At 39.0% G+C, this 26,812-nt stretch overlaps 3 protein-coding genes across 4 annotated transcripts; 2 read left to right on the forward strand and 1 right to left on the reverse strand.

The window, feature by feature from the left end:
* Positions 1-2,525: 2,525 nt before the first annotated feature.
* ifrd2 (interferon-related developmental regulator 2) lies at positions 2,526-15,069 on the forward strand. Of its 2 annotated transcripts, XM_058389174.1 has the most exons (13): positions 2,526-3,043; positions 5,170-5,232; positions 8,866-8,979; positions 9,248-9,329; positions 9,959-10,083; positions 10,224-10,381; positions 11,022-11,075; positions 11,177-11,355; positions 12,212-12,320; positions 12,477-12,611; positions 13,137-13,265; positions 13,360-13,452; positions 13,619-15,069. In XM_058389174.1, exons 1-13 carry the CDS (start codon positions 2,998-3,000, stop codon positions 13,697-13,699), a joined length of 1,368 nt encoding a protein of 455 aa, XP_058245157.1. In that variant the 5' UTR covers positions 2,526-2,997; the 3' UTR covers positions 13,700-15,069. The 2 variants fall into 2 exon arrangements, with proteins under 2 accessions (XP_058245157.1, XP_058245158.1); XM_058389175.1 differs by lacking the exon at positions 5,170-5,232 and having other exon boundaries at positions 13,619-15,068.
* A 1,419-nt stretch (positions 15,070-16,488) lies between these two features.
* On the forward strand, positions 16,489-22,342 carry dffb (DNA fragmentation factor, beta polypeptide (caspase-activated DNase)). Its single transcript, XM_058389176.1, has 7 exons — positions 16,489-16,669; positions 16,751-16,877; positions 17,261-17,446; positions 18,240-18,319; positions 18,823-18,996; positions 19,182-19,282; positions 21,488-22,342. The coding sequence occupies exons 1-7, from the start codon at positions 16,547-16,549 to the stop codon at positions 21,678-21,680; spliced, it is 984 nt and encodes a 327-aa protein (XP_058245159.1). The 5' UTR covers positions 16,489-16,546; the 3' UTR covers positions 21,681-22,342.
* A 140-nt stretch (positions 22,343-22,482) lies between these two features.
* lg05h1orf174 (linkage group 05 C1orf174 homolog) lies at positions 22,483-26,337 on the reverse strand. The gene is made up of 2 exons (XM_058389177.1): positions 25,582-26,337; positions 22,483-24,507 (listed from the first exon to the last, which is right to left on the reverse strand). The coding sequence occupies exons 1-2, from the start codon at positions 25,909-25,911 to the stop codon at positions 24,406-24,408; spliced, it is 432 nt and encodes a 143-aa protein (XP_058245160.1). The 5' UTR covers positions 25,912-26,337; the 3' UTR covers positions 22,483-24,405.
* Between the last annotated feature and the right edge of the window lie 475 nt (positions 26,338-26,812).

The raw sequence follows: 26,812 nt of genomic DNA on the forward strand, positions 1-26,812 counted from the left end.
TTATTATCTATTGCAAATCCTGTATACCTACATAGATAGAGTAACAGGAAGAGAGCATGAAGGACTACATAAGGGGTTAGGGTGTATAATGAATCCAGAGGATAAGACAATAAGAAAAATATATATCACTCTAATGAATCTACTGGGCAGTTATCTCTACACAGGACACAGTAACAGCAACAAAGTGATGATTATTCAGTTGGTTGAATATTACATAAATAGCTGAAAAAGTGTGCAAAATTTTGAGCCTGTACCAAAAAAAAGCAGATTGTAAAGTGTCATAACAGCAATGATTAAATGTCGCTAATGAATACAGTCTCCTCTTTGTTCGACCCTGAGCTTGGGCCTACTTTCTGTATGGAGTTTCATGTTCTTCCAGTGTTTGTATATACACTATATTGCCAAAAGTATTCGCTCACCCATCCAAATAATCAGAATCAGGTGTTCCAATCACTTCCATGGTCACAGGTGTATAAAATCAAGCACCTAGGCATGCAGACTGTTTTTACAAACATTTGTGAAAGAATGGGTCGCTCTCAGGAGCTCAGTGAATTCCAGCGTGGAACTGTGATAGGATGCCACCTGTGCAACAAATCCAGTCATGAAATTTCCTCGCTCCTAAATATTCCACAGTCAACTGTCAGCTGTATTATAAGAACGTGGAAGTGTTTGGGAACGACAGCAACTCAGCCACGAAGTGGTAGGCCACGTAAACTGACGGAGGGGGGTTAGCGGATGCTGAGGCGCATAGTGCGAAGAGGTCACCAACTTTCTGCAGAGTCAATCGCTACAGACCTCCAAACTTCATGTGGCCTTCAGATTAGCTCAAGAACAGTGCGCAGAGAGCTTCATGGAATGGGTTTCCATGACCGAGCAGCTGCATCCAAGCCATACATCACCAAGTGCAATGCAAAGCATCGGATGCAGTGGTGTAAAGCACGCTGCCACTGGATTCTAGAGCAGTGGAGATGCGTTCTCTGGAGTGACGAATCGCGCTTCTCCATCTGGCAATCTGATGGACGAGTCTGGGTTTGGCGGTTGCCAGGAGAACGGTACTTGTCTGACTGCATTGTGCCAAGTGTAAAGTTTGGTGGAGGGGGGATTATGGTGTGGGGTTGTTTTTCAGGAGCTGGGCTTGGCCCTGAATGCTTCAGCATACCAAGACATTTAGGACAATTCCATGCTCCCAACTTTGTGGGAACAGTTTGGAGCTGGCCCCTTCCTCTTCCAACATGACTGTGCACCAGTGCACAAAGCAAGGTCCATAAAGACATGGATGACAGAGTCTGGTGTGGATGAACTTGACTGGCCTGACCTCAACCCAATAGAACACCTTTGGGATGAATTAGAGCAGAGACTGAGAGCCAGGCCTTCTCGTCCAACATCAGTGTGTGACCTCACAAATGCACTTCTGGAAGAATGGTCAAAAATTCCCATAAACAGACTCCACAAGACTAAACCTTGTGGACAGCCTTCCCAGAAGAGTTGAAGCTGTTATAGCTGCAAAGGGTGGACCGACGTCATATTGAACCCTATGGATTAGGAATGGGATGTCACTTAAGTTCATATGCGAGTCAAGGCAGGTGAGTGAATACTTTTTGGAATTTTTTATTTTTTTTTCCCATGTTATCTGATCTGCGACAGGCTCTGGATCCACCATAAACCGAATCAGGATAAAGAGTTTACACTCTGAATGAATGAAACTGCTTTAGTTGGATTGAAACACAGCAGTATGTGAGGTTCCTCAGCAAACTGTCCAAGCTGACCTGGTGGGCAATTAACAAGGAGCACGTGGGCTTTCATAGGATCAGTGACATGCATGCTATTCAGAAAGAATGCTATTGCTTAAAAAACAACAATTTGTTTTTCTTTTAAACCTGTCCTCCCACTTCATCCGGTTTAGCAGGGTATGTGTATACACATATACAATGAGACATTATTTTGAGCCTGTAGGGGGAGTACACCCTATGATTTCACAGGCAGAAACACGTTTAGGGACATAAAACCTGTATTGGAAAAATCAGTTGTTTCAGCAGACTTTAAATGGGCTTGTGTGTGAATGTGATTTAAGATATAAATTACTCTAATGTGTTGTTAATTCCCATTTAGAATACCCTTATAGTGACTTTCTAGCAGTTACACTATATTCCATAATGACAGTAAAGCCCCTCTTGTGCTTGTGTGTTTTACTTAGTACTGCGTCTATTTTAATGTATTAAGAGTTTTTGTTGGTTGAAATAAAGTATATATCTGCTTTCCTAAGAACCATTTATGAAATCCTGGCGTAAATACTCTTATTTGCTTAACTGACACTTGTTATAATCCATCTGGAGTTTTTCTCCGAAGTACTTTGCAGGCTACGTCATTACCCAAACATTTCTGAACAGCTGGTAGCCGCACAGGATTCTGGGAAATGTATTGCCTTGTAGCGTCAGGGTGTTATTTCTAGCACACGTAAAGAATGGGGCTTAAACACTACACTACCCATAAGCCATCGCGCGGTGTATTGTGAAGAGGCGGCGCGTGCCGGGTCTCTGGGCCGTTACCGGGGAAAAGATGGTGGAAGCTGTGGCGGCAACGTGCACAAAACTCCGTCCAAAACATTTCGGAAAATATTTACCATCTCAGCCTGGCATAGGATATCGGTTACCGGGGGACAAACACAGATAATACACGCTAAAGAAAAGATAAATCCGGCGTTTGTGTGACGGGGAATGCTACACACACGCATATACACACAGATTAGTGGTGTGAAAACGTGGGTGATGAAGTCACGACCAAGTTGTGAAATTAACCAGAACTAGTTCTAGTGAATCTATTCGCTAGTATTCGACTGTTCTGTGGTGGAAGTGTCGACAGGCAGGTCAAGATAGATTTTATTGGAGCTGACTCGCGCTGTGTGTGTGTGTGTGTGAGCGCCGTATGGTTGTAGTTGTGTGTGTGTGTGTGTGAGGAACAGCTAAAGCAGAATTAGCTTGTGTTGGATCAGCTGACAGCATGCCACGGAGCAGAAAAGGGAAACGTGGGGCCGCTTCAAGTAAAGGTGAGTTTTCCTACTGCAAATAAAGGGTACACTTACAGATAGAGCTATAGGCATTAAGGACTTGGGGTGTTTGTTTGTAAAATAAATTAATTCGCTAATAAATTAAAAGTCGCGCCAAACCATCTAGCTAGGTAGAGTTCACAGTAAGTTCAAATAGTTAGCTGTCATCTTTGCCTTCGTAAAATGTTAGTATTAGTAGGTGTAGTAGTAGTATAATCCTACTGTTTAGTTTATTACTACAATAGTAAATAAAAAAATAATATTCATAATAATTACTAGTAGTAGTTCTAGTAGTATAGAAGTGAAAGGCATGTCTTTCAGTTGCACCTAAATGTTTATGTTCATCTAATTGATCCGTCTAGCTATTTAAACAGTTATTGAAATCGTCAATGGTTCAAGTTGTCCTTAATGTTTGGCTTTTTCCAAAAATAATCATGATAATATACTATTGTACTATTATTAATAATTGTTGTTGGTGGTCTTATTAAATAAGATCAGTGCTAGCAACGACTTTATGGAATATTAATTAGTACTAATATTAATAAGAAGACACATCTCTCTCTCTCTCTCTCTCTCTCTCTCTCTCTCTCTCTATCTATCTATCTATCTATCTATCTATCTATCTATCTATCTATCTATCTATCTATCTATCTATATATATATATATATATATATATATATATATATATATATATATAGCACTTGCCATTTGAAGTTCAAAATGGAGACAGTTTTAATAGTAACTTTTCATTCATTTGCAGCAGCTGATCATTAACAGTTATGTTTATTAGTTTATTCCGTTATTCAAATGTACACAAATGAATCTCTTCACGTTGACTCTCTGTTAATATAAACGAATTATGCATATAATGAATCGTACACATCTTTGTAGAATAAGTGTATCAAAATGAACTTGTCTGCTTTGTACATTGTAAGAAGAAATGACTGTTCATGTGTTACACCGGATACAGTTATGCACGTGCGCGTTGTGTTTATGCACTTCTTGATGAATCATACACCGATCAGGCATAACATTATGAGCACTGACAGGTGAAGTGAATAACACTGATTATCTCCTCATCATGACACCTGTTAGTGGGTGGGATATATTAGGCCGCAAGTGAACATTTTGTCCTCAAAGTTGATGTGTTAGAAGCAGGAAAAATGGGCAAGCGTAAGGATTTGAGCGAGTTTGATGAAGGGCCAAATTGTGATGGCTAGATGACTGGATCAGAGCATCTCCAAAACTGCAGCTCTTGTGGAGTGTTCCCGGTCTGCAGTGGTCAGTATCTATCAAAATTGGTCCAAGGAAGGAACAGTGGTGAACCGGCGACAGGGTCATAGACGGACAAGGCTCATTGATGCACGTTGGGAGCAAATGCTGGCCCGTGTGATCCGATCCACTACGAGCTACTGTTGCTCAAATTGCTGAAGTTAATGCTGGTTCTGATAGAAAGGTGTCAGAATACACAGTGCATCACAGTTTGTTGTGTTTTGGCAGCAAAAGGGGGGACCAACGCAATATTAGGCAGGTGGTCATAATGTTATGCCTGATCGGTGTATCTTATCATAATCTTATGATAAGATGTGAAGTTATGTTCACTTTCTTGTGATATTGTTTCCTCTATTAAGACATGTGGAAATAATTCTAGGTGATCAGGACAGCATGTCAAGCAAAAGAAAAGTCTAAGTGTTTAAATCATGGGTGCACACTCGAACTCCTCAAAGTTTCAAGTTTCAGGTTTATTTTTTGTATGTACAGATGTCAGTGACAGTTTGTACAATGAAATGCTTAGTACAATGATGGTCTTAGGCAAATGACAGCAATAAGTTAAAAAAAAATAAAACACTTATAAATAGTAATATTATATACAGTATATGGATGTGTGCTTATCTATTTACATATGATATATTGAGGTGGTTAATGAAAGGTGTGCAAGTATCAACTGTGCAGTCCCAGATTGTTAACTGATAGTGTACAAGTAGGTGCTAAAGTATTGATGATCGTGTGGTCTCAGTATAGTATGTTAAGTATAGAGACTTTGAGGCATTTGGTTATAAAATAGAACCTTCATCATGTAGCTTTGCCATATGAATGTTTCCTTTTTCTCATTGCCTTGAAATAGGCTCGCTTCGACAGGAAGTACTTCTCTTGCAACTTTCAGCCAAGACAGCAGTGTCACGTCCAGGTAGCGTCCATGTGACCTCCAGGGTTTTGCTTTAATCAAGAATGTGCCCTTGCATTTCATTCATTGTTACTGTCTGTAATGCTGTGAGGAATGGCAGACATTAATGCACTCTAATATTTCACATTTCTCATTCAACCCATCTACATCTGTCTTCCTATGTCCAGGCAGAAATATTAGCCTATTAGTCCTGTAGCAAAGGATCTATTTATTATCTAATCACATCTAGAAGTTATTGTGTTTTCAGCAGCGCAGATATGAGTGAGTTTCCCTCAACTGTCTGTCTTACGAAAAGAAACCTTCAGAACAGAGCAGTTCAGGATGGACTGAATAGAGGACTTTGAATCTCATGATTAAATTACATTCTTTTCTATAATTTGTTGCCAGCTGTCATTACGGAGAAGTCTTAAAAGTCTTTAGATGAGTTAAATGAACTGACTCAGGTGTGCTAGATGAGACAGTTGTCCTGGACATACTCTGTGCATGGCCTGTGCCATTATGTCACTTTTCCAGTCATGTTCCTGTCATCCCATTTGCATGACACTAACCTCACTGGAGCTTTCTACCTCAGTACGTAAACCTATGATGTGACTCAGACTTCATAGCTCTGTACGTCCAATCTGCTTTATCTGTTTGTACTGCAATTTGTGCACTGAGTGCTATTTAATCCTGTCTAAAGATGATTGATTCTTTTCAGTCTGTCTAAATGACCTCCTGTCAGTACTGCTGAATACTTAAATATGATTGATCAGCTTTCTATAACAATACAGCAGTTCTCTCTCAGATGGTAATTCAGGCTACAGCGCAGATCACAGGTCAATTCGTGTTTAAGTACGTTTTCTTTACTATAGTAACAAAATAAACAGTGGCATTTTTCTTGAGAAGGGGGTAATTAACATTTTATGGAAGGAGTTCCTAGTATCAGAGCTGTGTAATGGTCAGATGTAAAGGTGAAATGTTTTCCAACACAGGGAAGTCTTCAAGATGGACGGTTTCATGGTTTCTCAGTAATATAAGTGGTTGGTTGTTGTATAAGAAAAATAAAACACTCCAGGACGTGATGTAACACTAATAGGACGACGTCACAGCACCGCATCACTGATTATTTTCCAACAACTGCAAACGGTCACGTTTTAGGCAATACTTATAGGACAATTAAAATTTTGCCGGTGTTTTTAAGATTTGACTCGTCTGTTGAGTTAAATCAAAGATTAACACACATTTTTCTTTTGTACAATCACAGTCCAAAGTGCAGTGACATTATTAAACAGTTTTGTGTGGTGTTTCAGTCAGGGAACTGAACTTTGCCCCGTATCGGATTTCTGCTGAGGGCTGAAGAGGAATCTGCATTTGTCCCGTCACATACACGTGCTGGACATCGTGCAATCACTGGTTAATATTCATGCCAAATACAGCCAGTGGTGTTAGCTAATGCAGTGCAGACCAAGAAAAAAACCCCTCACATACTTTTGTACTGTTTCAGAATATTTTTAAGTAACTCCTGTGTTTATAATGTGCTTTCCTCCCAGATGAACCTCTCGTATACAGTCACGCACAAGGTTTTTTTTAACATGTTAATCTTCTGAAACATTTAGACAATAAATACAAGGTTGTGCGTGATTTGAAACGCTCATTCTGATGACAGGCAGTTTTAAAGAGAAGCTAACAGCTGGTCTGCATATGTGTGACTCCAAGCTGCTTCACATATGCGTCCGCAGGATAGTTGGCCGTAAATCACTACTGTTGTGAATGGCCGACATGGAAACCGTCCAGCCATACTTCAGTCCTGACCGTTGCTGTAATGCCTTTAACTTTTAATTCTCAAGATGAACAAAAGTTATGTGGAATAGGGGTTTGAGATCTCACATATATCACAGATCACAAAATATAGACTTACTACAAACCTCCAGCATGACCATCATATTAGACTTAACAGTGAGTTTGATTCTATGTTTATTTAATATCTACAAATGCATTATTTAAGATTGAAAAGGTGCTAAAAATATGAAAATCTGTTTTTAAATAGTTTGTAATCGTTATTTAAAACGAAAACAAAAATGCTGATGATATCCAGTGTATCAGGGCAATTTATCACAACATCGACAATGAAATATTGTATCGCTCGACCCTACAGCCAAGTACAGAACAGTTGATGTATATAAGCTGATTCAGTGCAGCAGTTCCAGGAAGGGGTTAAGCGACGGTGTGTTGATGAGGTAGTGATGAATGAATGAATGAATGAATGAATGGAGTGGATGGATTGTTAGACGGAGAGGTTGTGTGAATGTTTCTGCTTGTTCAGGACTTTCTGATGTTTACAGGATTAAAAAGAGGACTCATTGTGCCAGTGTCTGTTATTGGCTGCTGTGCCAAAGGTCAGCAGGTTCGCACAAGGTCATGACTGAATTACAAACCTAGAAATGCAAACATAGTCCCATATTTATTGGGTCTATGAACACAGATTTGCCCTCAGAGTCATATGACCGAATTTGTGAAGAAGCAGAGGAGATTTGATCTTGCACGATGACTCGGATTACGCGGCGTAGAAACAAGCTCCCACATACTCCCTTATTTACATGTCATGTGCATACACTACTAGTCAAAAGTTTGGACACACCTTTTAATTCAGTGTTTTTTGTTTAGGGATTTATTTTCTACATTCTAGAACAATACTGGAGATTATAAAACTATGAAATAACACACATGGACTTAAGTAATCCATATGTAACAACAACAAAAAAGTCAGTTGTTATTTTAAGACACGAAGGTCAGGTGTTCTGGAATAGTTCTTGCAAGAACAGTATTGTCAAGTGCATTTGCAAAACCCATCAAGCACCATGATGAAACTGGCTCACATGAAGACCATCCCAGTAAAGCAAGACCAAAACTGACCTCTGCTGCAGAGGAGAAGATCATTTAGAGTTACCAGCCTCAGAAATCACCAATTAACAGCACCTCAGATTAGAGCCGTTATGACGGCTTTACAGAACATCAGTAGCAGACATATCTCAATATCAACTGTTCAAAGGACATTATTGTGTATTTCAGCCGCCTTCAGCATTGTTTTACAATGTAGAAAGAAATAAACATCAAGAAAGACCATGGAATTAGAAGATGTGTCCAAACTTTTGACTGGTAGTGTACAACACACCCCGATGTACATAAAACTCACTAATTAATGCAGGTTTGGTGAACAACAGAAAAAAAGTCGTATTGAGTTCAGTCATATAGATACAGCAAAGGTGATGATCATGACTCAGGAAATTATTGCTGGAATTTTTCTGCACTCATTTTATAAGGAAATTTGACTGTACACATGAGCCACGAGTGGATTTCTTAAATTCACTGTAACATTTTGTTGGTTTGAATTATAGTTAAGATTAAATAGGACAGAAAGCAATAGGTTGAGCTGATTACCTGCAGTGCACATGTTGTGTACATTGTGTGTGGCTGTGCATGTGGACACAACAAATCCATGCTCATGTTTGTCATGCATACGCTCTGTCTGCTTCTCCCTCGTCTCTTGTTCCTCGTCTCTTATGTCATCTCTTGTTCATTTTTCCCTTTGTACCCCATTTAACCCCACTTTTATTCTTGGAAGTCTATTAGTCATGTTTTTCGTCTTCATTCACTCAGGAAAGAATGGAGGAAAAGGAGGATCCGGTGCCAGTGATGATGAGTTGGCATCTGAGGTGCTCAGTCATTACAGCAGTGCCAGTGAGAGTGCCTCAGTGTTGGATGAAGGAGCAGGTGCACACACACACACACACATGCTTCTCTGCTCCAACACGACTGTTTCATTTTAGAAAGGTTGATGACAAGCTAAGCTTTTGAGCCGGGTGTATTAGAGCAGAGAAACTGTGCAGTATTGCAGGATCACAGCTCTGCAGGAGTAGTCTGAAGTCTATATTTAAGCCCATAAACATAAGTAATTACCATAATACCCTAGTGCTCAGCATTATGCTGAAATAATGTTGATATATCGCGAAATCACAGATCCTTGTGTTGTGCTGAACAGGCGAGGTGGTGGATGAACAGACCGCTCAGGAGGAAACAGAAGACAAACTAAAGCAGTGTATCGACAACCTGATGGACAAGAGGTGACCCATATATTTACACAAAGTCTTACAAACGGAGTAACGCATAATTACCAGCTCAGTTGTGAAACTAAAAAGGCTTTTTGAAAGAAGGAAACAAGAATGTGGTCTGAAAGTTTTATTATTTAGATCATGCTTGATTCTAGACAACTGCAATGTACTTTCATCTCCATTCATTCTGAAATATTCATATGCCATGGCATCACCATAAATAAGAATGGCTTTGACTTATTTGATTGACCATCAAAAACCATGTTCCTCTGTTAGTCTTTTTGTGTTCCTCTTGTGTTGGGTTTACTAGTGAGTGTTTTTTCTGTCCCAGAATGCCTTGTTTAAAGTGTTAAATTGCTGGTCTCATGCGAGTGTTCTAAATTATATGTAAAAATAGTGCACCATCAGCTGTTACTTTATATAGAGGAGCAATGGTGTGCAGACATAGCTTCTCTATCCCTTGTGCTGTACGTTAACTTTAGCCAGTGGCTGGTCATAAAGTTCTGGAAATGCGTCTTTTGTGACATAGATAAACTGTTATTTGTTCGCTTTCAAACACCTGCTTCATTCTTGACCCACATATACTCTGGTGCAGCTGCAACTGACCACAGTAAAATCTCTCACCCTCTTCTCTCTCTCAGTGTGAAGACACGGCTAGCAGCGCTGGAGAGCTTGCGATTAGCCTTCTCCTCCCGAGTGCTGTATGACTTCCTGCTAGAAAGACGCCTCACCATCGGCGACTGCCTGGAACGTAGCCTGAAGAAAGGTAGGCACTAGGATCATGTTAGATTAAGAGAGATGGGGATTAAGTATGTGAAGAATACATTTAGGTTTGACAACCTTTCTCTTTCTTTCTTTTTCTCTCTCTCTCTCTCTCTCTCTCTCTCTTTGTCTGCGTGTCTGTAGGTGGAGGAGAGGAGCAGGCAGCAGCAGCCACGCTATGTGCACTCCTCTGTATTCAGCTGGGAGGTGGATTTGAAGGCGAGGAGGGCTTCAAGATGTTTCGCCCCATCCTTAGCTCCATCCTGACGGACAGCTGTGCCAGCCTATCCGCTCGTCAGAGTGTGAGTTTAGTCAGAGGCACACATTTCGCTGTTTGAGTACTATTCAAATTCATTTACCTTTTATATATTTGACATTTAGATTATCCTTTTAGCCAAGCAGACAATTTTCTTATTGGGGTCACTTTTATTCTGGATTCCAGCTATCATTTTCTTGAGCATATAGTGATGTACATGCTTTCTAGAATGCATAAATACATAATTACTTTATTTAGTATCATAAAAATCCAGATAGTAACTGTGGAGTCCTTTAGTAATAATATAGAGGTCATAAAAATGCTTTGGCAAACATCCCAGCTCAACTTGTACAGCTGATAAAGGTCTGTGTTTTTCTCAAAACATCTTGTATCTCTGAAAATTCGAGTGGATTTGGATGCAGTTTGATTCCTTTTTCAGTATTACAATGTGATAAACAGTTCAGTTCAGTAACATACATAAATAACACATACACACAGACCCACACACAGACAGAGGGTATTCAAATTCATTTTTCCAGCCCTAGTGTGTGTAGTTTATGTCCTTTAATTGACTTCCTATTACAAGGTCTTACATTAAAGCATATAAGACAGTAATTGTGTCTAAGTGACAGTAAGGATTGTGCTCAGATTTATCCTTATATTCTTCATTCTCTCTTTTTCTTTAGTGTGCCCGAGCACTGGGGATGTGCTGTTACGTGTCCGCGTCAGACAACGCTGAAGTAAATGGCGTCATCTTCACACCACTGAAAATTATACATATGTTAAATAATCTATATGAGTTGTGGAGCATTTGTTAACTTATTTAATTCTCATCTTTTAGGATTTGTTGAAGTGTATGGGGCATTTGGAGAGTGTGTTTGTAAGTGCATATCCACTGGGTGATGGTAGTTTACCCACAGTTAAAGCTGGAATGCCGGCTCTCCACAGCGCTGCCCTTCAGGCCTGGGCTCTGCTCAGTACTCTGTGTCCTGCTTCCCACATCAGAAACATCGTCAGGCAGTAAGTCTCTCACACACTGATGCATCAACAACAGTCTAATAAACATATTTATTTTTCGTTATTTGAGTTAACTAATATGACCTGTATATTTTATGAGCTGCATATCATTTGCATGTTTCACAAAATTAGAAGAATGTGAAAGATATTTTTATTATGGATGTAACTGAATCCAAGTACATTATTCAGATTGAACAGATCATATATTTTAAACAAATACAGATTTGTATGTACACTTTTCTTTTCTTTTTACAGAAAGCTTTAATGGACAAAAGTGTTACTGTCTTACGCAGCTTAAACGTGCAGAGTATAAATCTCGTGGGTAGGGTTGCCAGGTGTTGGCTGTGCACACCATTCTGATATATCTTACTATAGTTGTATACAGCCCACACTTCATTGTTTCTGATTTTCGTTGTTCTTAAAGACCTGTTCTCTCCCTGAATATAAAATGGTAATTATAATGAACTGCAAATTAAAAGGATCCCAAGAATACATATTTTATTACATAAAATAAATGAAATGTGGAACAGTGTGAGTAAGAGAAGTAAGTAGAACGATGCAAAGTGATGATATATGTACGGTCGACATGTAAAGTGTCTCGTGTTCTTTAGCCTGGTTGTCTGATTAATAATTAGACATAATTATTTACACTTAAAATGGCATGACGATGATAATCAAGAGGTGTTGTGCCACAAACTGGTCTGACAGCCATTTAAAAAAAATATATATATATAGTTTCTTAATGTTTTAATAGAGGTCCATTATAATCACTTTCCAAGTTGGCTCTTGGTCTTCATTTTGTTTGATTTATTTTATACACAAAAACTGAATAACTTTCTCTTTCTCTCTGTTTTCTCAGTCATTTGCCTCAGCTGCAGGCTTGTTTGGAGAGCAGTGAGGTGAACTTCAGGATCGCTGTAGGAGAGACCATCGCTCTGCTGTATGAATTGGCAAGAGAAGTTGATGAGGTGAGAGAGACAAACAATTCCACATTTACATAACCAGCATATGAACACGCATCATGTCATTGTGGACGTAATTTATAAAGAACTTTCTAAAGAAGCTGAAGTTGTATTTTGTTTGCAAGGTGTAATGATTGTTGCATGTTGTGTTCCGGTGCTTAGGAGTTTGAGTATGAGGAATGTGACGTGCTGTGTGAGAGTCTGAAGCGTTTGGCAACCGACGGAAATAAACATCGGGCCAAAAATGACCGGCGCAAACAGCGCTCCATCTTCCGCGAGGTGCTGCATTACATCGAGGTAAGACGAGACCCGACAACCTCCAGACTCACTCGTAGCTCTTTCTGGAGCAAATGCGTTTAGTGTGTTTAATGTGTTGCTGTATAACACATAATTAATTATAATTTCGACACTAGACGACATGTCTAGTCAAAACTACACAAAATTCAGGATAAACTAGGCCAAAAGTAACAACTTTGACAATGGCGACATCCCAGCCAGTGTGAAATAAATGACTGAAACCTGGGTAATTGCAAAGTCTGAGCTGCAAAGTAATTAATGTTTGTTTAATTTTCATTGCTTAGCAGTGAATAACAGCTGATGGTGATGGTGATTGAAGGATTTTTTCCCCTCATAATATATAATAAATAGCTTTAATTCACAATTGAAACGTTTCTATGTGTACTTATGTGTATTTGGAGATGGTGCTGTCTTAACATTTAACAGATATAATTTAGATACAAGAAAAGTCTTTAAAAGACTGAAATATATATTAATGGGTGAATTTTCTCAGTCATGTGTGTTTCTTGCTATGTTCTTAAACAGGGTGAGGATTTCTCTGAGGAGAAGGTCCGTTTTGGGGTCGAGGTGCTCTACCTTGACGGCTGGATGCGACGCCGGATTTATGATGCCTTTAAGGAGGTGCTGGAGTCTGGAGTGAGCCACCACCTGCAGGTGAGAAGTACACCAACATTTTAACTATGAACCCTTTAAAAACTAGAGTTAGAATGTGCGAGTGTTTTTAACTCGTGTGTATGTGTTTGTATAGGTTAACCCACTACTGAGAGATATTTTTGGACTCGGAGCTCCTCTCATTCTGGACTCTTCAGTCAAGGCCACCCGGATCTCCCGCACAGAAAGGGTAACCTTTCACCTTTACTGTAGCACAATGACTGATGATGGATTGTAACAGTGACAAAATGACTCATTTTATTTTGTGGTCCAAATTAAAAATAGGATTGACCTCTGGTGGGAAAATTGACTTATATACGGTCGTTTATATTCTGTAACTTTTGTACCCTCTACAGCACCTTTTCAATTCAGCTGCGTTTAAAGCCCGGACAAAACTACGGAACAAAGTGAGGGACAAACGAGCAGACGTGATGTGATGTCACTGCTGATGAAGATGACTTGATGCAGATAGAGGAACACTACACACCTCTTCTGAGCTCACTTGAAATGTTAAACAAATAGCAACTGCCAAACCAGGGACTTGACAATGCAAAGTGTGTGTGTGTGTGTGTGTGTGTGTGTGTGTGAGAAGAAGACAGTGTGTGTGTGAATGGTGTGCCTCAATTTTATTTAACATTATTGAATATAAATAATAGGAAGCCTAAAATTAACTGTGCAACACACGGCATTTTCTCTAAGCATTTAAGACACACACAGCATCATATTCCTACATCTTGAAGTGCAGTGATGGTTCAGGGACGGTCTCAGTAGATAGCCTGTGATGAGCAGGAAGCAGGAAACTGCTAAGGAAAATGCTATGTATTGCTTGTTTAAACAATTTAATATTGTACATTTATAACGACCTCTTGCAAAGCTGTATTGAGCGTTTCTGTTAAAAATGTATTTTACTTCCTAATTTATTGAGAATATTGGGAAAACAAGACTTAACATTCGAAACAAACATGCTGTGTATACACGGTGGGAAATGGCCAAGAAAGCGAAACCCTTTCTAGATTTTGTATGTATATTTTAAACACTGGCTGCAAATCTCTGATACTGAAAATTGAAAATTTCTATGTGCTAATAATTGTATGAAGGTTTCCTCACACTGCCAACAAATGATCTTTATCTTATCCCATTTCTGGTCATCGGTTTAGTGAGTAAACTGGCTGGTTATTTCAAAATCCAGCGAGTACTGGGAGAGAGGTTTAGATGCAGTGTTGAGTACCGTGTTCACGCTTGGAGAAACATTCCTCCTTTATTAGCATTGATGCATCAACAGACTGGGCAGGAGAGAGCCATTTTTCTGCTACAGCTGCTTACATCACCATCATGTATTACTGAATCTTTTACAGTTAGAAATAGGAGGCCAAAAATGTATTTTCTTAAGGATGAAGGGATAATTAGACATTTTTTTTCAATTAACAGTTTTATATTTTCCCTACAGTAGTTCAAATTGAAAGACAGAATTTTGAGAGTTTAGAAATAAGATACAAAAGCTTCTGCACCGAAAAGGTGAGCATAATCCAATAAATCATGACTTGACAGTCATTATATGTAATTATAAAATATGACTAAACTGGTATTTCACTAATATGTGTTTTTTAAAGCATATCTTCATGTGAACACAGCAAGTTACTAAGGAGGGGTTTTCTTTTTAAACTACAAATTTGTTGGTGTAAAGTAAAATAACATTTCTCAAATCAGTGTTTTTGTATTTATTATAATTCCAATATCTCACAGATAAACTTGCCTCATAATTTTACACACACAACAAAAAAACTCAAGGTTGTTCATTTGCCTTACAAAACTAAATAAAACTAATGCAAATAATAAAACATGACAAGGTGTGCTGTTATTGAAAAATAATCACCTGAAATTGTTTTATTCCTCTTATACCACAGCAATTTGTTTACTTCAAAAACATGCTGTGGAGGGTGCAAAAACCTGTAGTAGCTATAAACAGTTATTTCCTCATATCTCTTTCTCACAACACAATGTGACAAAAAAAACCTTACAAAGAAACCTGGAAGTGCAAACTCCTTTGTCCTGGAGACTTTAAGACTTTACAGTTTTATAAAACTTACAAAAGGCACTGCCATTGAAGTCTACTTCCATACATATTAAATAAACAAAGTTAGAACTAGCGTCAGCAAACCACTGATTGTTTTTTCTTTAAAAATAACAGCACATTTTAGAGGTATGAGCTTGAGAATGAAAATTACTCAACAGCAAATATACAGTATACTATCTAGCTCTCCAGTGTGTGTGTGTGTATATATATATAGCTCTACAGTATATATAATTCTATATAAAAGTATTTCTCTATTTTATGGTTTCATGTTTAATTTTAGAACACCCAAACCACATACCAGTCCAGCAGGTCAAGAGGAAACAGCAGGCCTGGAAACCACACATAAATGTTCAGATGTTTTAGATACACTATATTGCCAAAAGTTTTGGAACACCCCTACAAATAATTAAATGCAGGTGTTGTTTTTCAGGGGTTGGGCTTAGCCCCTTATTTCCAGTGAAAGGAACTCCTTTGGGATGAATTAAGAGTGGAGACTGCGAGCCAGGTCTTCTCGTCCAACATCAGTTCCTGACCTCACAAATGCTCTTCTAGAGGAATGGTCAAAAATTCCCATAAATTCCCATAAACACACTCCTAAACCTTGTGGAAAACCTTCCCAGAAGAGTTGAAGCCGTTATAGCTGCAAAGGACGGGCCAACTTCATATTACATTCATCTGTAAAGGCAAAAGTCCCAGTTTTGCCCTGACTCGCAATCTCCGCTCTAATTCATCCAAAAGGTGTTCTATCAGGTTGAGGTCAGGACTCTGTGCAGGCCAGTCAAGTTCCTCCACACCAAACTCACTCATCCATGTCTTTATGGACCTTGCTTTGTGCACTGGTGTGCCGTCATGTTGGAACAGGAAGGGGAACTGTTGCCACAAAGTTGGGAGCATTAAAATTGTCCAAAATGTCTTGGTATGCTGAAGCATTAAGAGTTCCTTTCACTGGAAGTCCAACCCCTGATAAACAACACCTGAATTCAATGATTTGGAGCGGTGTCCCAAAACTTTTGGCAATATAGTGTATAACTTGAGAAATAACGGGGAAAAGCGCCGGAAGTTGCAGAGCGGCGGAAATTTTCAAATAGAGAAAGCCCGCCCTCCTGCTCTGACACGCCCCCAGTCAGAAACCGGCTTAACGACTCATCTCAGGAAGCCACGCCCATCGCACGTTTGATTCTTCAGCGGCTTCCGTGTCAAAAAAAAAAACATGCCGCAAAAACTAACAAAGCTCAAACCGGTAAAAGTGAGGCGTGCTGGAGAGGCGAAAAAAGTCGGTGTGGCGGCGTTTACCCTGAAAGAGCTGATCAAGAAAGCATGCAGTTTACTTCAGGTTAAAAAAAACCCCAACACTTTTCAATGTCTTCCATGTGCCTGTGAGCAGCTGAGTTTCAATTCTACGTTTGTTTTCTAGATGCCTGCGTCCAGAGTACAGTGTTGTCTGTATGAAGACGGGACGGTCGTGACGGAGGATTATTTTCTACATCTTCCCGATAACACTGAGTTAGTTCTACTTCCGGATGGACAGAGCTGGAACGGAAGTGAGTTAATTGCGCACGCGCCGAATCACTCATTACAAATATTGAACCTGGACCGAAGTATTCCCTGTCTATCCATTATAACACACTTTCCCAAGCCTGGTCGTGGAGAGCCCCGTACTATGTAGTACTTTCCCAGCTCCTGAGTCAACTAATGAGCAGCAGGGATTTTCCCAGGCCATGGTTGGGACATTATATGGTGCAGAATTTAGGGATCATTGCTGAGAACTTGGACCTGTAATACACATGAAAGTTGTAGAGAATAAGATGTACTGTTACAAGACACGGGGAATTTTAATGATCTAGCCCTAGGCTGATGTCAGATCAAATGAAAACGTACAATCATATATAAATATTAATGTTTGTTCTTATTGCTTGCACTTCAGTGGTATATGACCTCAGCCAAATCCTTGGGCTGGACAGACACTCAGATGAGCTGATCAATGCGGCTCGACAGCTATTGTCCGATGAGCATTCAGCTAGAAGGAGAAAAATCCTCAGTGAACTCCTGTGCAATCTGAAAGATAATGCAGAGCTGGAGAACAGGGAAGAAGATGAGTCCTGGTTTGAAGGTAACAAAACAGAGGCTTCAACTATTGCATTGCCACTGTCTAATCTGTTTTTCTTTTTATACTTTTATTTCATCTTCTTTCTTGATCCATAATTGAATTTGTGAATCAAAAAACATATATTTTTTGCTTGCACATGGTTCATCTACTTTGAAGGAGGTGGACACCTTCAACCTATTTCATAGCACTAAAATTCCTTTTATATTTTTTGAAAAACAGAACAATAAGATAAAAACAGGGCAGCATGGTGACAGTGGTTAGCACTGTTGCCTCACAGCAAGAAGGTCCTGGGTTCGAACAGGCAGGGGCCTTTCTGTGTGGAGTTTGCATGTGCTTGTGTGGGTTTACTCTGGGTATTCTGGTTTCCTCCCAGATTCCAAAAACATGTACATTAGGTTGATTGGTAATTCTAAATTGCCCATAGGAGTGAGTGTGAGTGTGTTTGGTTGTCTGTCTATATGTGTTGCCCTGTGATGGACTGGCGACCTGTCCAGGGTGTACCCCTGCCTTTTGCCCAATGTGTGCTGGGATAGGCTCCAGCAGATCCCTGTGACCCTAATTAGGAATAAAGCAGGTATAGAAAATGGATGGAAGGAAGATAAAACAATAAAATGCATGAATTGCTACTTGTTTTTTTCCTTGGGCAATGTCACATCAGCATAAATAGATAAACAAGGCAGCAAAACAAGGATTTTTTTTAATTAAAACGAGTTTCAGCACAAGTAAATGTTACACACATCTTCAATTGAACAGTTGCTGGAAAGTAAAATATTGACTTGTTTCTAACTTTGTCTAGGGATTGACACAAGATTTAAGACCAAGTCATCGTACATGAAGCACAGCTGTGAGCAAAGAATACGGTCCTACTTGAAAGAGGTAGAAGTGCTGCACTGGTTTAACTTGCCTTCTTGTTTTATATAATTTCTGGCATATTCTTTTCTATCCATTGCATAATGTCATACCAAACTGCTGTTTAATTCCTACTGCTGATCGGTCAGAAGGTGTTGATTAATTTTCTGTAGCAGCACTGAATCACAGGATTTGTTCCTTTAATATTTTACTGTTTCTGAGCAGCTAATTCACAGGGACTTGTATAATGGACACACCACAAAAATGGTTCATATGGTCTGTTTTCTAGTCTTACGATGAAGGTATTTTTTGGTTAAGGAAGCATTTAGAGATAAAAAAAAAATGATAAAGAGAAGCTGTTTATGGAACTAAACCTATAAATAATAAAGTACACTAGACCTTTAAATAATATAATACCAAACCTGTGGTGGTATAAAAGGAATAATATAGGAAAATAATTAACTCTGGTAGGGTTAGGGTTAGGGTTACCTAACCCTAGGGTTGCCTGATTTGAGTGTATTTCTCTCCAGGTGGACAGCTATGCTCACACTATTAAGAACGCTAAGCAGAAAGGTGAATATCAGAAGGTGGCAGCTAGCATGGCAGAAAAGCTGAAATCCATGCACTATCATGGCAGTTACTTTGACAGGACAGAGAAGGATCTCCATCGACTATGCACTAAAGAGGGCTGGTTCTCCTGCCAGGTACCAGCACCTCTACAGTACACAATGAATAAACTAAAACTAAAAACCTGAACATGCAACTATATGCTGGCTTTTAGTTAAACAGAATTCAGATACAATATTCCATCATACAGAATTGTTACTTTCTAAAAGATCTGCATGTGTCACTGTACACTTTTTATTTTATTCTTGTGGTGTGTTATCAGGGTGCCTTTGATCTGGACAAATGTGAATCTCTCCACTCGATAAACCCGTATGGGAACCGTGAGAGTAGAATCCTTTTCAGCACCTGGAATCTGGACCACAGGTGAGAAGGAATATAACTTTATAACTGCTGTATGTTATAGAGCAAAAGAAATTTCATAAGCTATGGTACTGCCACAGTTCAGGGCTCTTCTCTTCATTACTCTTTTCTAAATCATTATTTATTCTCCAGGTTATTAGGTTGAGGGACCCTCTGTCTGTCTGTCTGTCTGTCTGTCTAACTAGCTATCTAGCTATCTATCGGGAAAAAATTATTTGATCCCCTGCTGATTTTGTATGTTTGCCCACTGACAAAGAAATGATCAGTCTGTAATTTTAATGGTAGGTTTATCTGAACAGTGAGAGACAGAATAACAACAAAAAAATCCAGAAAAACACATTTCAAAAAGTTATACATTGATTTGCATTTTATTGAGTGAAATAAGTATTTGACCCCTTTGCAAAACATGACTTAGTTTTTGGTGGCAAACCCTTGTTGGCAATCACAGACGTCAGACATTTCTTGTAGTTGGCCACCAGGTTTGCACACATCTCACATCTCAAGGAATTTGGGCCCACTCCTCTTTGCAGATCCTCTCCAAGTCATTAAGGTTTTGTGGCTGACCCTTCAGCTCCCTCCACAGATTTTCTATGGGATTAAGGTCTGGAGACTGGCTAGGCCACTACAGGACCCTAATGTGCTTCTTTTTGAACCACTCCTTTGTTGCCTTGGCTGTGTGTTTTGGGTCATTTTCAGGCTGGAATATCCATCCACGACCCATTTTCAATGCCCTGGCTGAGGGAAGGAGGTTCTCACTCAAGATTTGATGGTACATGGCTCCGTCCATCGTCCCTTTGATGCGGTGCAGTTGTCCTGTCCCCTTGGCAGAAAAACACCCCCAAAGCATAATGTTTCCACCTCCATGTTTGACGGTGAGGATGGTCTTCTTGGAGTCATAGGCAGCATTCCTCCTTCTCCAAACACGGCGAGTTGAGTTGATGCCAAAGAGCTGGATTTTGGTCTCATTTAACCACAACACTTTCACCCAGTTCTCCTCTGAATCATTCAGATGTTCACTGGCAAACTTCAGATGAGCCTGTACATGTGCTTTCTTTAGCAGGGGGACCTTGCGGGCGCTACTGGATTTCAGTCTTTCACGGCGTAGTGTGTTACCAATTGTTTTCTTGGTGACTATGGTCCCAGCTGCCTTGAGATCATTGACAAAATCCTCCAGTGTAATTCTGGGCTGATTCCTTGCCGTTCTCATGATCATTGAAACTCCATGAGGTGAGATCTTGCATGGAGCCCCAGACCGAGGAAGATTGACAGTCCTTTTGTGTTTCTTCCATTTGGGAATAATCGCACCAACTGTTGTCACCTTCTCACCAAGCTGCTTGGCGATGGTCTTGTAGCTCATTCCAGCCTTGTGTAGGTCTACAATCTTGTCCCTGACATCCATGGACAGCTCTTTGGTCTTGGCCATGATGGAGAGTTTGGAATCTGATTGATTGCTTCCTTCTGTGGACAGGTGTCTTTCATACAGTTAAGGAGCTGAGATTAAGAGCACTCCCCGAGAGTGCTCCTACTGTAATCTCAGCTCTTTACCTGTATAAAAGACACCTGGGAGCCAGAAATCTTTCTGACTGATAGGGGATCAAATACTTATTTCACTCATTAAAATGCAAATCAATGTAGAACTTTTCTGAAATGCGTTTTTCTGGATTTTGTTGTTGTTATTCTGCCTCTCACTGTTCAACTACACCTACCATTAAAATTACAGATTGATGATTTCTTTGTCAGTGGGCAAACGTACAAAATCAGCAGGGGATCAAATCATTTTTTCCCTCACTGTATCGATCGATCTATCTATCTATCTATCTGTCTGTCTGTCTGTCTGTCTGTCTGTCTGTCTGTCTGTCTCTCTCTTTCTCTCTCTCTGTCTCTCTATCTCTTTTGTCTGCCTGTTTGTCTCTTTATTTTGTCTATCTGTCTGTCTTTTTTTATTATACTTTTAAGCCACTGAACACCAGAAAATATTACGTACATTGAAACTATTTCTTTTACACACACTGCAAAAGAAATTTCTCTATCAATCTATCTGTCTATCTGTCTGTCTGTCTGTCTCACTCTCTCTGTCTCTCTATTTTATCTGTCTGTCTGTCTGTCTTTTATATTATACTAAGTCACTGAATACCAAAAATATCACTTACATTGAAACTTTCTTTTACCCACACTGCAAAAGAAATTTCTAACACGCCTCTTTTTCAGGATCGAGAAGAAGAGAACCATCATACCCACTCTTGTCAGTGCACTTCAAGGTAAAAAGAGCAGTGATATAAACCTGGACTATTTTTACAAGCTGCTATTCACAACAGAAAATCTCAAGTTGGTTCACATCGTCTGTCACAAGAAAAGTGCTCATGACTTAACATGTGATTCCCGCCAAGTATACAGACGGTAAAAGGGAAGTGAAGTGGTTACTAATTACATCACGACTAAAGTCGTCTGCGATTTTTTTTTTTTTTTTTTTTTTTTTTAGTGGAACAAAATAATCTTTTTTTAATGCTTTTCCTGTAGTTTTTGAAGTGTGATTTATATTTGTCCAGTTTATCTTTTTAAAAAATATACTTGATTTATCACACAAGTATGAACACTTTTTAGGTTCAGTTTTAAAATGCCAAATTATGGAATTCTTTTTCTGGTTGTAATATTTTTTATTGAATTTTCAATATGCATATACAAAACATTTAACAAACCCCCAGCCCTTACCAACAAAACCCTAGAGCAGCGCTCATGCTGTCCATTAAATCCGATAAGAATTACAGATTTTGTTTAAAAAAAAAAAATCAGATAATAAATAAATAAAATAAAATTAATTAATTTAAAAAAGGGGGAATGGAATTCTTTTTATAACATCATGACTGAGAGCAATGTTTGCCTATTTAACAATGTTTCTGCCTTATGTGTGAAAGTTTCTTTAAAAAATGGTTTGGAAAAATTTTGTTTACTTATTTTATTATATGAAATTCATATTTGCTAAATTAGTTGTATTTTTTTTTTATTGACATTATATATATTTTTATTAAACCAAATCATTTGGTTCGGTTTTAAATGTCACTTCAAAGTAGAAAATATTCAACACTGCCGAATTTTGTTAAAAATATTCAAGTTTTGCTTAAATGTTGTGAATAGTGTCTATTTCCAGAAGCAGTATAAGTTTGAGACAGAATAACAGCTTCATTCATTTATGACACACACACCCATTTCATAAGCCACAACAATTCCATTTAATTTCATGCTGTTCTCAAATCAATAAACATTTACCGTGTCTGGACGGAGTATTGTATTTTGTGTGAAATGGTGTAATACAGACTGTTCTTAACATTAAATATTAACATTTGTGTAAACAGCATTTGATAACAAAATTATAAGGTAAGGTTTTGTCTTTTTAATACAAAAATAGAGTAGTCATTGTAAACCAAGACGGATAAGAATTTACCTAATAATTTATACAGTGAGTATAAAATTTTACAAGTCACATGTTTGTATATAAAGTTAGTGCAAATATTTCATACAACCGAACTACATATATATATATATATACATACATATTATATATATTATAATATATATATATAATATATATATATATATATATAATCTCTTGGCAATTTCAGATTTACAATTTAATTCAAACATTTACTTGATTACATATAAATATATACACAAATATATAATTAAGCATGTAAATGAGCAAAAAAAAAGGATATTACACAGGAGAAAACTAGTATTTAACAAACGGCAATATGCAATATTTGTCTTTACTAAAAAGTTAACACAATGACTGAGGCACTTAACTGACATTACATGACGATCATGTAAAACCATCCTCCTGTCCTTGTTAAGTTTGTCTCATCACCTCTCAGTCTGTCTACACAAAGACTGCGGCGACCAATAACGTTCCTCACTTACGTGCTTCATAATGGTATGCAAAGCTATTTTATGTACAGCTATGCTAATGAATTACATATACCAAAACTTTATGGTTGTAGCTTAAATGCATCTTTCTTGATAAGGGTTATTTGAGTTATGGCCACGTTTACACCCACACACGATGAAACTAGCCTTGTGTATGATATTTATTCATTCAAATATTCAGTAAGTGCCTTTTTCTGGAAAGGATCTGGAGCTTATCCCAGGAACACTGGGACGAAGCAGAAGTACATCTTAGACAGGACACCAGTCCATTACTGTGCAACATGCGTGCGCACACACACATTTCCACTCAGGGGTAATTTAGAATAATCAATCCATGCCACAGAGTGTAACCTGAGCACAGGAAGTGTACATGTAGCGTACGTGTGTGTGTGTGTAGCCATGTTTCATCTTCAATATTTCACGTTTTTTTTTTTTTTTTTAAATTCAACTATATACAGATTAGCTACCTTCTGAAACTCTCTCTCTCTCTCTGCAGCACTTTTGTGCTTCTGTGCCACACAAGTTCAACTTTCAGAAAACTTCACCTTCAATCCAAACTACTCCTGTACTTTTTCCACAAGTATAAAGTATGTTAATTTACAAAGTAACAGTGCTACTCCGACTCATTTTACCAACACACTGCATTAAATCAAAATTACATTTTGTTCTTTATATAAAAAGAAGCCCAAGGCATTGTTTCATGCTTTGCTAATGTATTTTTTAATCTACTCTTTATCAAGGCCTCAGGTCATTGTTTTTTTCTTTTTCTTTTGTAGCTGCAACACTGAAAAAATTAAGAAGAAAAGCTGGTTTAATACTCAAAAACATTCTTCACTGTGATTACAACTGTTATGACTGTAATCCCTGAAATGACACTGACTGATAGCAATCTGTTGTGCTCGTTGAAAACTGAGCTTGGATGGAAAAAAAAACAAAAAAACAAAAAACAGGCAGATGTCGTATAGAAATAGTAAAAACCTTCTTAAAGTTTTTTCTTCTCTTAAGTTACATTAAATTAGTTAAAACTCTGCCCATAACACAGAGGTGCTTACAAAAAAAAACAAACTATACTTTACAACTCCAAAACTACATAAACCTACACAAGTGTTCTGGAAAGTTATTTCTGCCATCGAGATGAATGGACATTGTAAATTTTCAATAAACGTACAACGGAGGTGTCCAAGTTTTGAACTCAGCCCGTGCGAATGCTATGTCTGCTCCTCGTCACTGTCCTCTTTGGCGTAGTAATGGCGCCTCCTGTACTCTCGTCTGGTCATTCCCTCTGTGCCAGCAGATCTGCGGGAAATATCCTGTGATAAAAATGATATGAGGAAAAATAGGACGTTTATCACTCTTCTTATCATATTTATCAAGCTTTTTTTTTTAATAATTGTTCTTGGGCTATGGTTGCTTTTTTTGTGTTAAAAAAATTAAAAATAAATAAAAAAGAAACCATAGCCCAGGATTTGGGCACTATTATTATTATTATTATTATTATTATTATTATATTATATTATTATAACATCCGAGAGGGGAGCCCCATATGCTACTGAAGTAAACGTCACAAAAAAAAAACATGTAATCAGTGCAATTTCCTAAATAAATGTGGTGTGTTAATCTGAAGGATTTAGGATTATTGGATCTGAGGATGAGAACAAAAATCTTTGGTAAAAAAAAAAAAAAAAAGGTCAGCTTCCTGTCTTTTCTGTAATTCTTGCATACACCAATGTTCCTAAGTGTACCATAGATAGATAGATAGATAGATAGATAGATAGATAGATAGATAGATAGATAGATAAAATAGAGCTGCGTGCTGCTGCTATGGTCTGACAGTATTGGAATAAAGTAATGGTCATGGTGGGTTAATGGTCAGCAAATTTAGGGGTTCAATTCCCTCCTCTGCCCTGTAAGCTTGGAGTTTGGATGTTCTCACAATGCTTTGAGGGACTCAGAGTACACTGGTTCCATAGTCCAAAGTTATGTGTTTTTGGATGCCTGGCATCTCTAAATTGTCAGTAGTTTGTGTGACTCTGACATCAGATGGGTTGATGTCCCCAGCCTTGACCACAGCCAAGGCGCATGGTACCTAGCTGTTTAAGACTGGTCGATTATGAAGTGAGAAAATCTTGTAGTTTTGGATCAGTGTGCATATACACAACAAGGAGATGCGCAGAGCGTCATTTTATGATGTTTTTAATCCAGAGCAGATCGAAGACTTAATACACGACACCATTATAAATGGGAAGAGTAAAAGTAGGGGTCTGCTTTTCGTAAAAACAAAACGTCAAGGCAACTAATAATTATAAGCCAAGGTCAAATGAATAAAACCGGTACGTCACGTGCCGAATGAAAAATCGGACACGTTGGAAAGCGGTAGCGTTTACCTGAACTGCATCCAGGTTTCCGAAGAACTGCTCTACTGGGAAAATGTGGTTGCTGTCCTCGTCGAAAATAAGGCCGGGGTCTGCCCTGTCGGCGGATCCGCAACACTCCGCGTCCTCCATCTTCTCCGGGTTTGCGCGCGCCGACGCGCTCGCTTTCCCCGCGCTGTTTTCTTTCCCTCTCCGCTCTTTGCGGCCACCGCGGTCCGTGCAGCTCACGAGCCTGGCCTGGGTCCTGTCCATCTCGGTGACACTGCCGCTCGCTTTCTCCGCTCTGTGGCCGGATGAAGGTCTCTTCGGCAGCCGTTTCCTCTCGCCGCTGTCGCCGGCCATCTGCTGCTGCAGTGTGTTCAACACGGCTGTAATATTCAGTCTCCCTCCGATAAGTTTAACTGGCGCGACGATGTCTTCTTCTTCTTCTTCTTCAGCCACTGCCGCTGCTCGATAAAGAATTATCAGAAAGGTTTGAGGAGTGTTTACATGGTGGTAACTCGTATCAGTGTCCGCGCTGCTCGAGCGGAAAGACTGCGGAGGGGGGAAAGAGGAGGAGGAGGGCTGCTCGGCTTTGACTCTAACCTAGCATGAACTTTTCACATCGAGACAGTTTAAAGAGACAGTACACTATTTTCTCAGTGTTGCCAACTAAGAGACTTCGTCGCTTGATTTGGCGACTCTATTTAACCCGTTTTAGAGAATGTAACTGAACTCGATACAGCTCTTTAACTCGCATCACAGCCTCTCATATAGTAGTCATGTGTCGTTCGCCAACGAGCCGGCACTAAGAGTCGATTCCTTTTTTCTTTTTTTTTAGCAAACGAGAAGAGCCGAATCTTCAACCGTTGCAAATCCATGCAGGCAGGGGCGGAACTTTATTTTGATGGACATACCCTGCGACCAATCACATGCGAAAGAAGGAAGGCGGGGCAGACGCTCCGAAGACAGCGAGTGTAGTGCTATAGAGCGACAGGGAGAGGCGGGGGAGTATGGAATAGGTTTAAATTACGCACGAGTAAATTAAAATTACACACAAATGTTTTGAATCACGTACGATTATTTTTGACAGTGATTTTATTCCATAAGGGAGCCGGATTTAAATGCAAGCGCGTCGAAAAGAAAGTGAAGAACTGAGCGAAAACCGAAAATGAAGCAGCATTTGTTTGCATTTTAATGATATCGGAGACTGCAAACCTGTATTTTTAAACGAAAAAATAAAGCATAAATATAAGGCTTTTAT

Source organism: Hemibagrus wyckioides, linkage group LG05 (assembly GCF_019097595.1).
Source record: "Hemibagrus wyckioides isolate EC202008001 linkage group LG05, SWU_Hwy_1.0, whole genome shotgun sequence".
Lineage (NCBI taxonomy): Eukaryota > Metazoa > Chordata > Actinopteri > Siluriformes > Bagridae > Hemibagrus > Hemibagrus wyckioides.

What these genes read in the sequence shown, in the direction of transcription:
- dffb (XM_058389176.1), top strand. Translation starts at nt 16,547, where the DNA reads ATGCCGCAAAAACTAACAAAGCTCAAACCGGTAAAAGTGAGGCGTGCT. An exon ending in AGATGAGTCCTGGTTTGAAG is followed by an intron (nt 17,447 to 18,239) that starts GTAACAAAACAG and finishes AACTTTGTCTAG; the next exon opens with GGATTGACACAAGATTTAAG. An exon ending in AGGGCTGGTTCTCCTGCCAG is followed by an intron (nt 18,997 to 19,181) that starts GTACCAGCACCT and finishes GTGTGTTATCAG; the next exon opens with GGTGCCTTTGATCTGGACAA.
- lg05h1orf174 (XM_058389177.1), bottom strand. Translation starts at nt 25,911, where the DNA reads ATGGCCGGCGACAGCGGCGAGAGGAAACGGCTGCCGAAGAGACCTTCA. An exon ending in GAAACCTGGATGCAGTTCAG is followed by an intron (nt 24,508 to 25,581) that starts GTAAACGCTACC and finishes TTTTTATCACAG; the next exon opens with GATATTTCCCGCAGATCTGC.
- ifrd2 (XM_058389174.1), top strand. Translation starts at nt 2,998, where the DNA reads ATGCCACGGAGCAGAAAAGGGAAACGTGGGGCCGCTTCAAGTAAAG. An exon ending in TGGGGCCGCTTCAAGTAAAG is followed by an intron (nt 3,044 to 5,169) that starts GTGAGTTTTCCT and finishes GCCTTGAAATAG; the next exon opens with GCTCGCTTCGACAGGAAGTA. An exon ending in GGAACGTAGCCTGAAGAAAG is followed by an intron (nt 10,084 to 10,223) that starts GTAGGCACTAGG and finishes GCGTGTCTGTAG; the next exon opens with GTGGAGGAGAGGAGCAGGCA.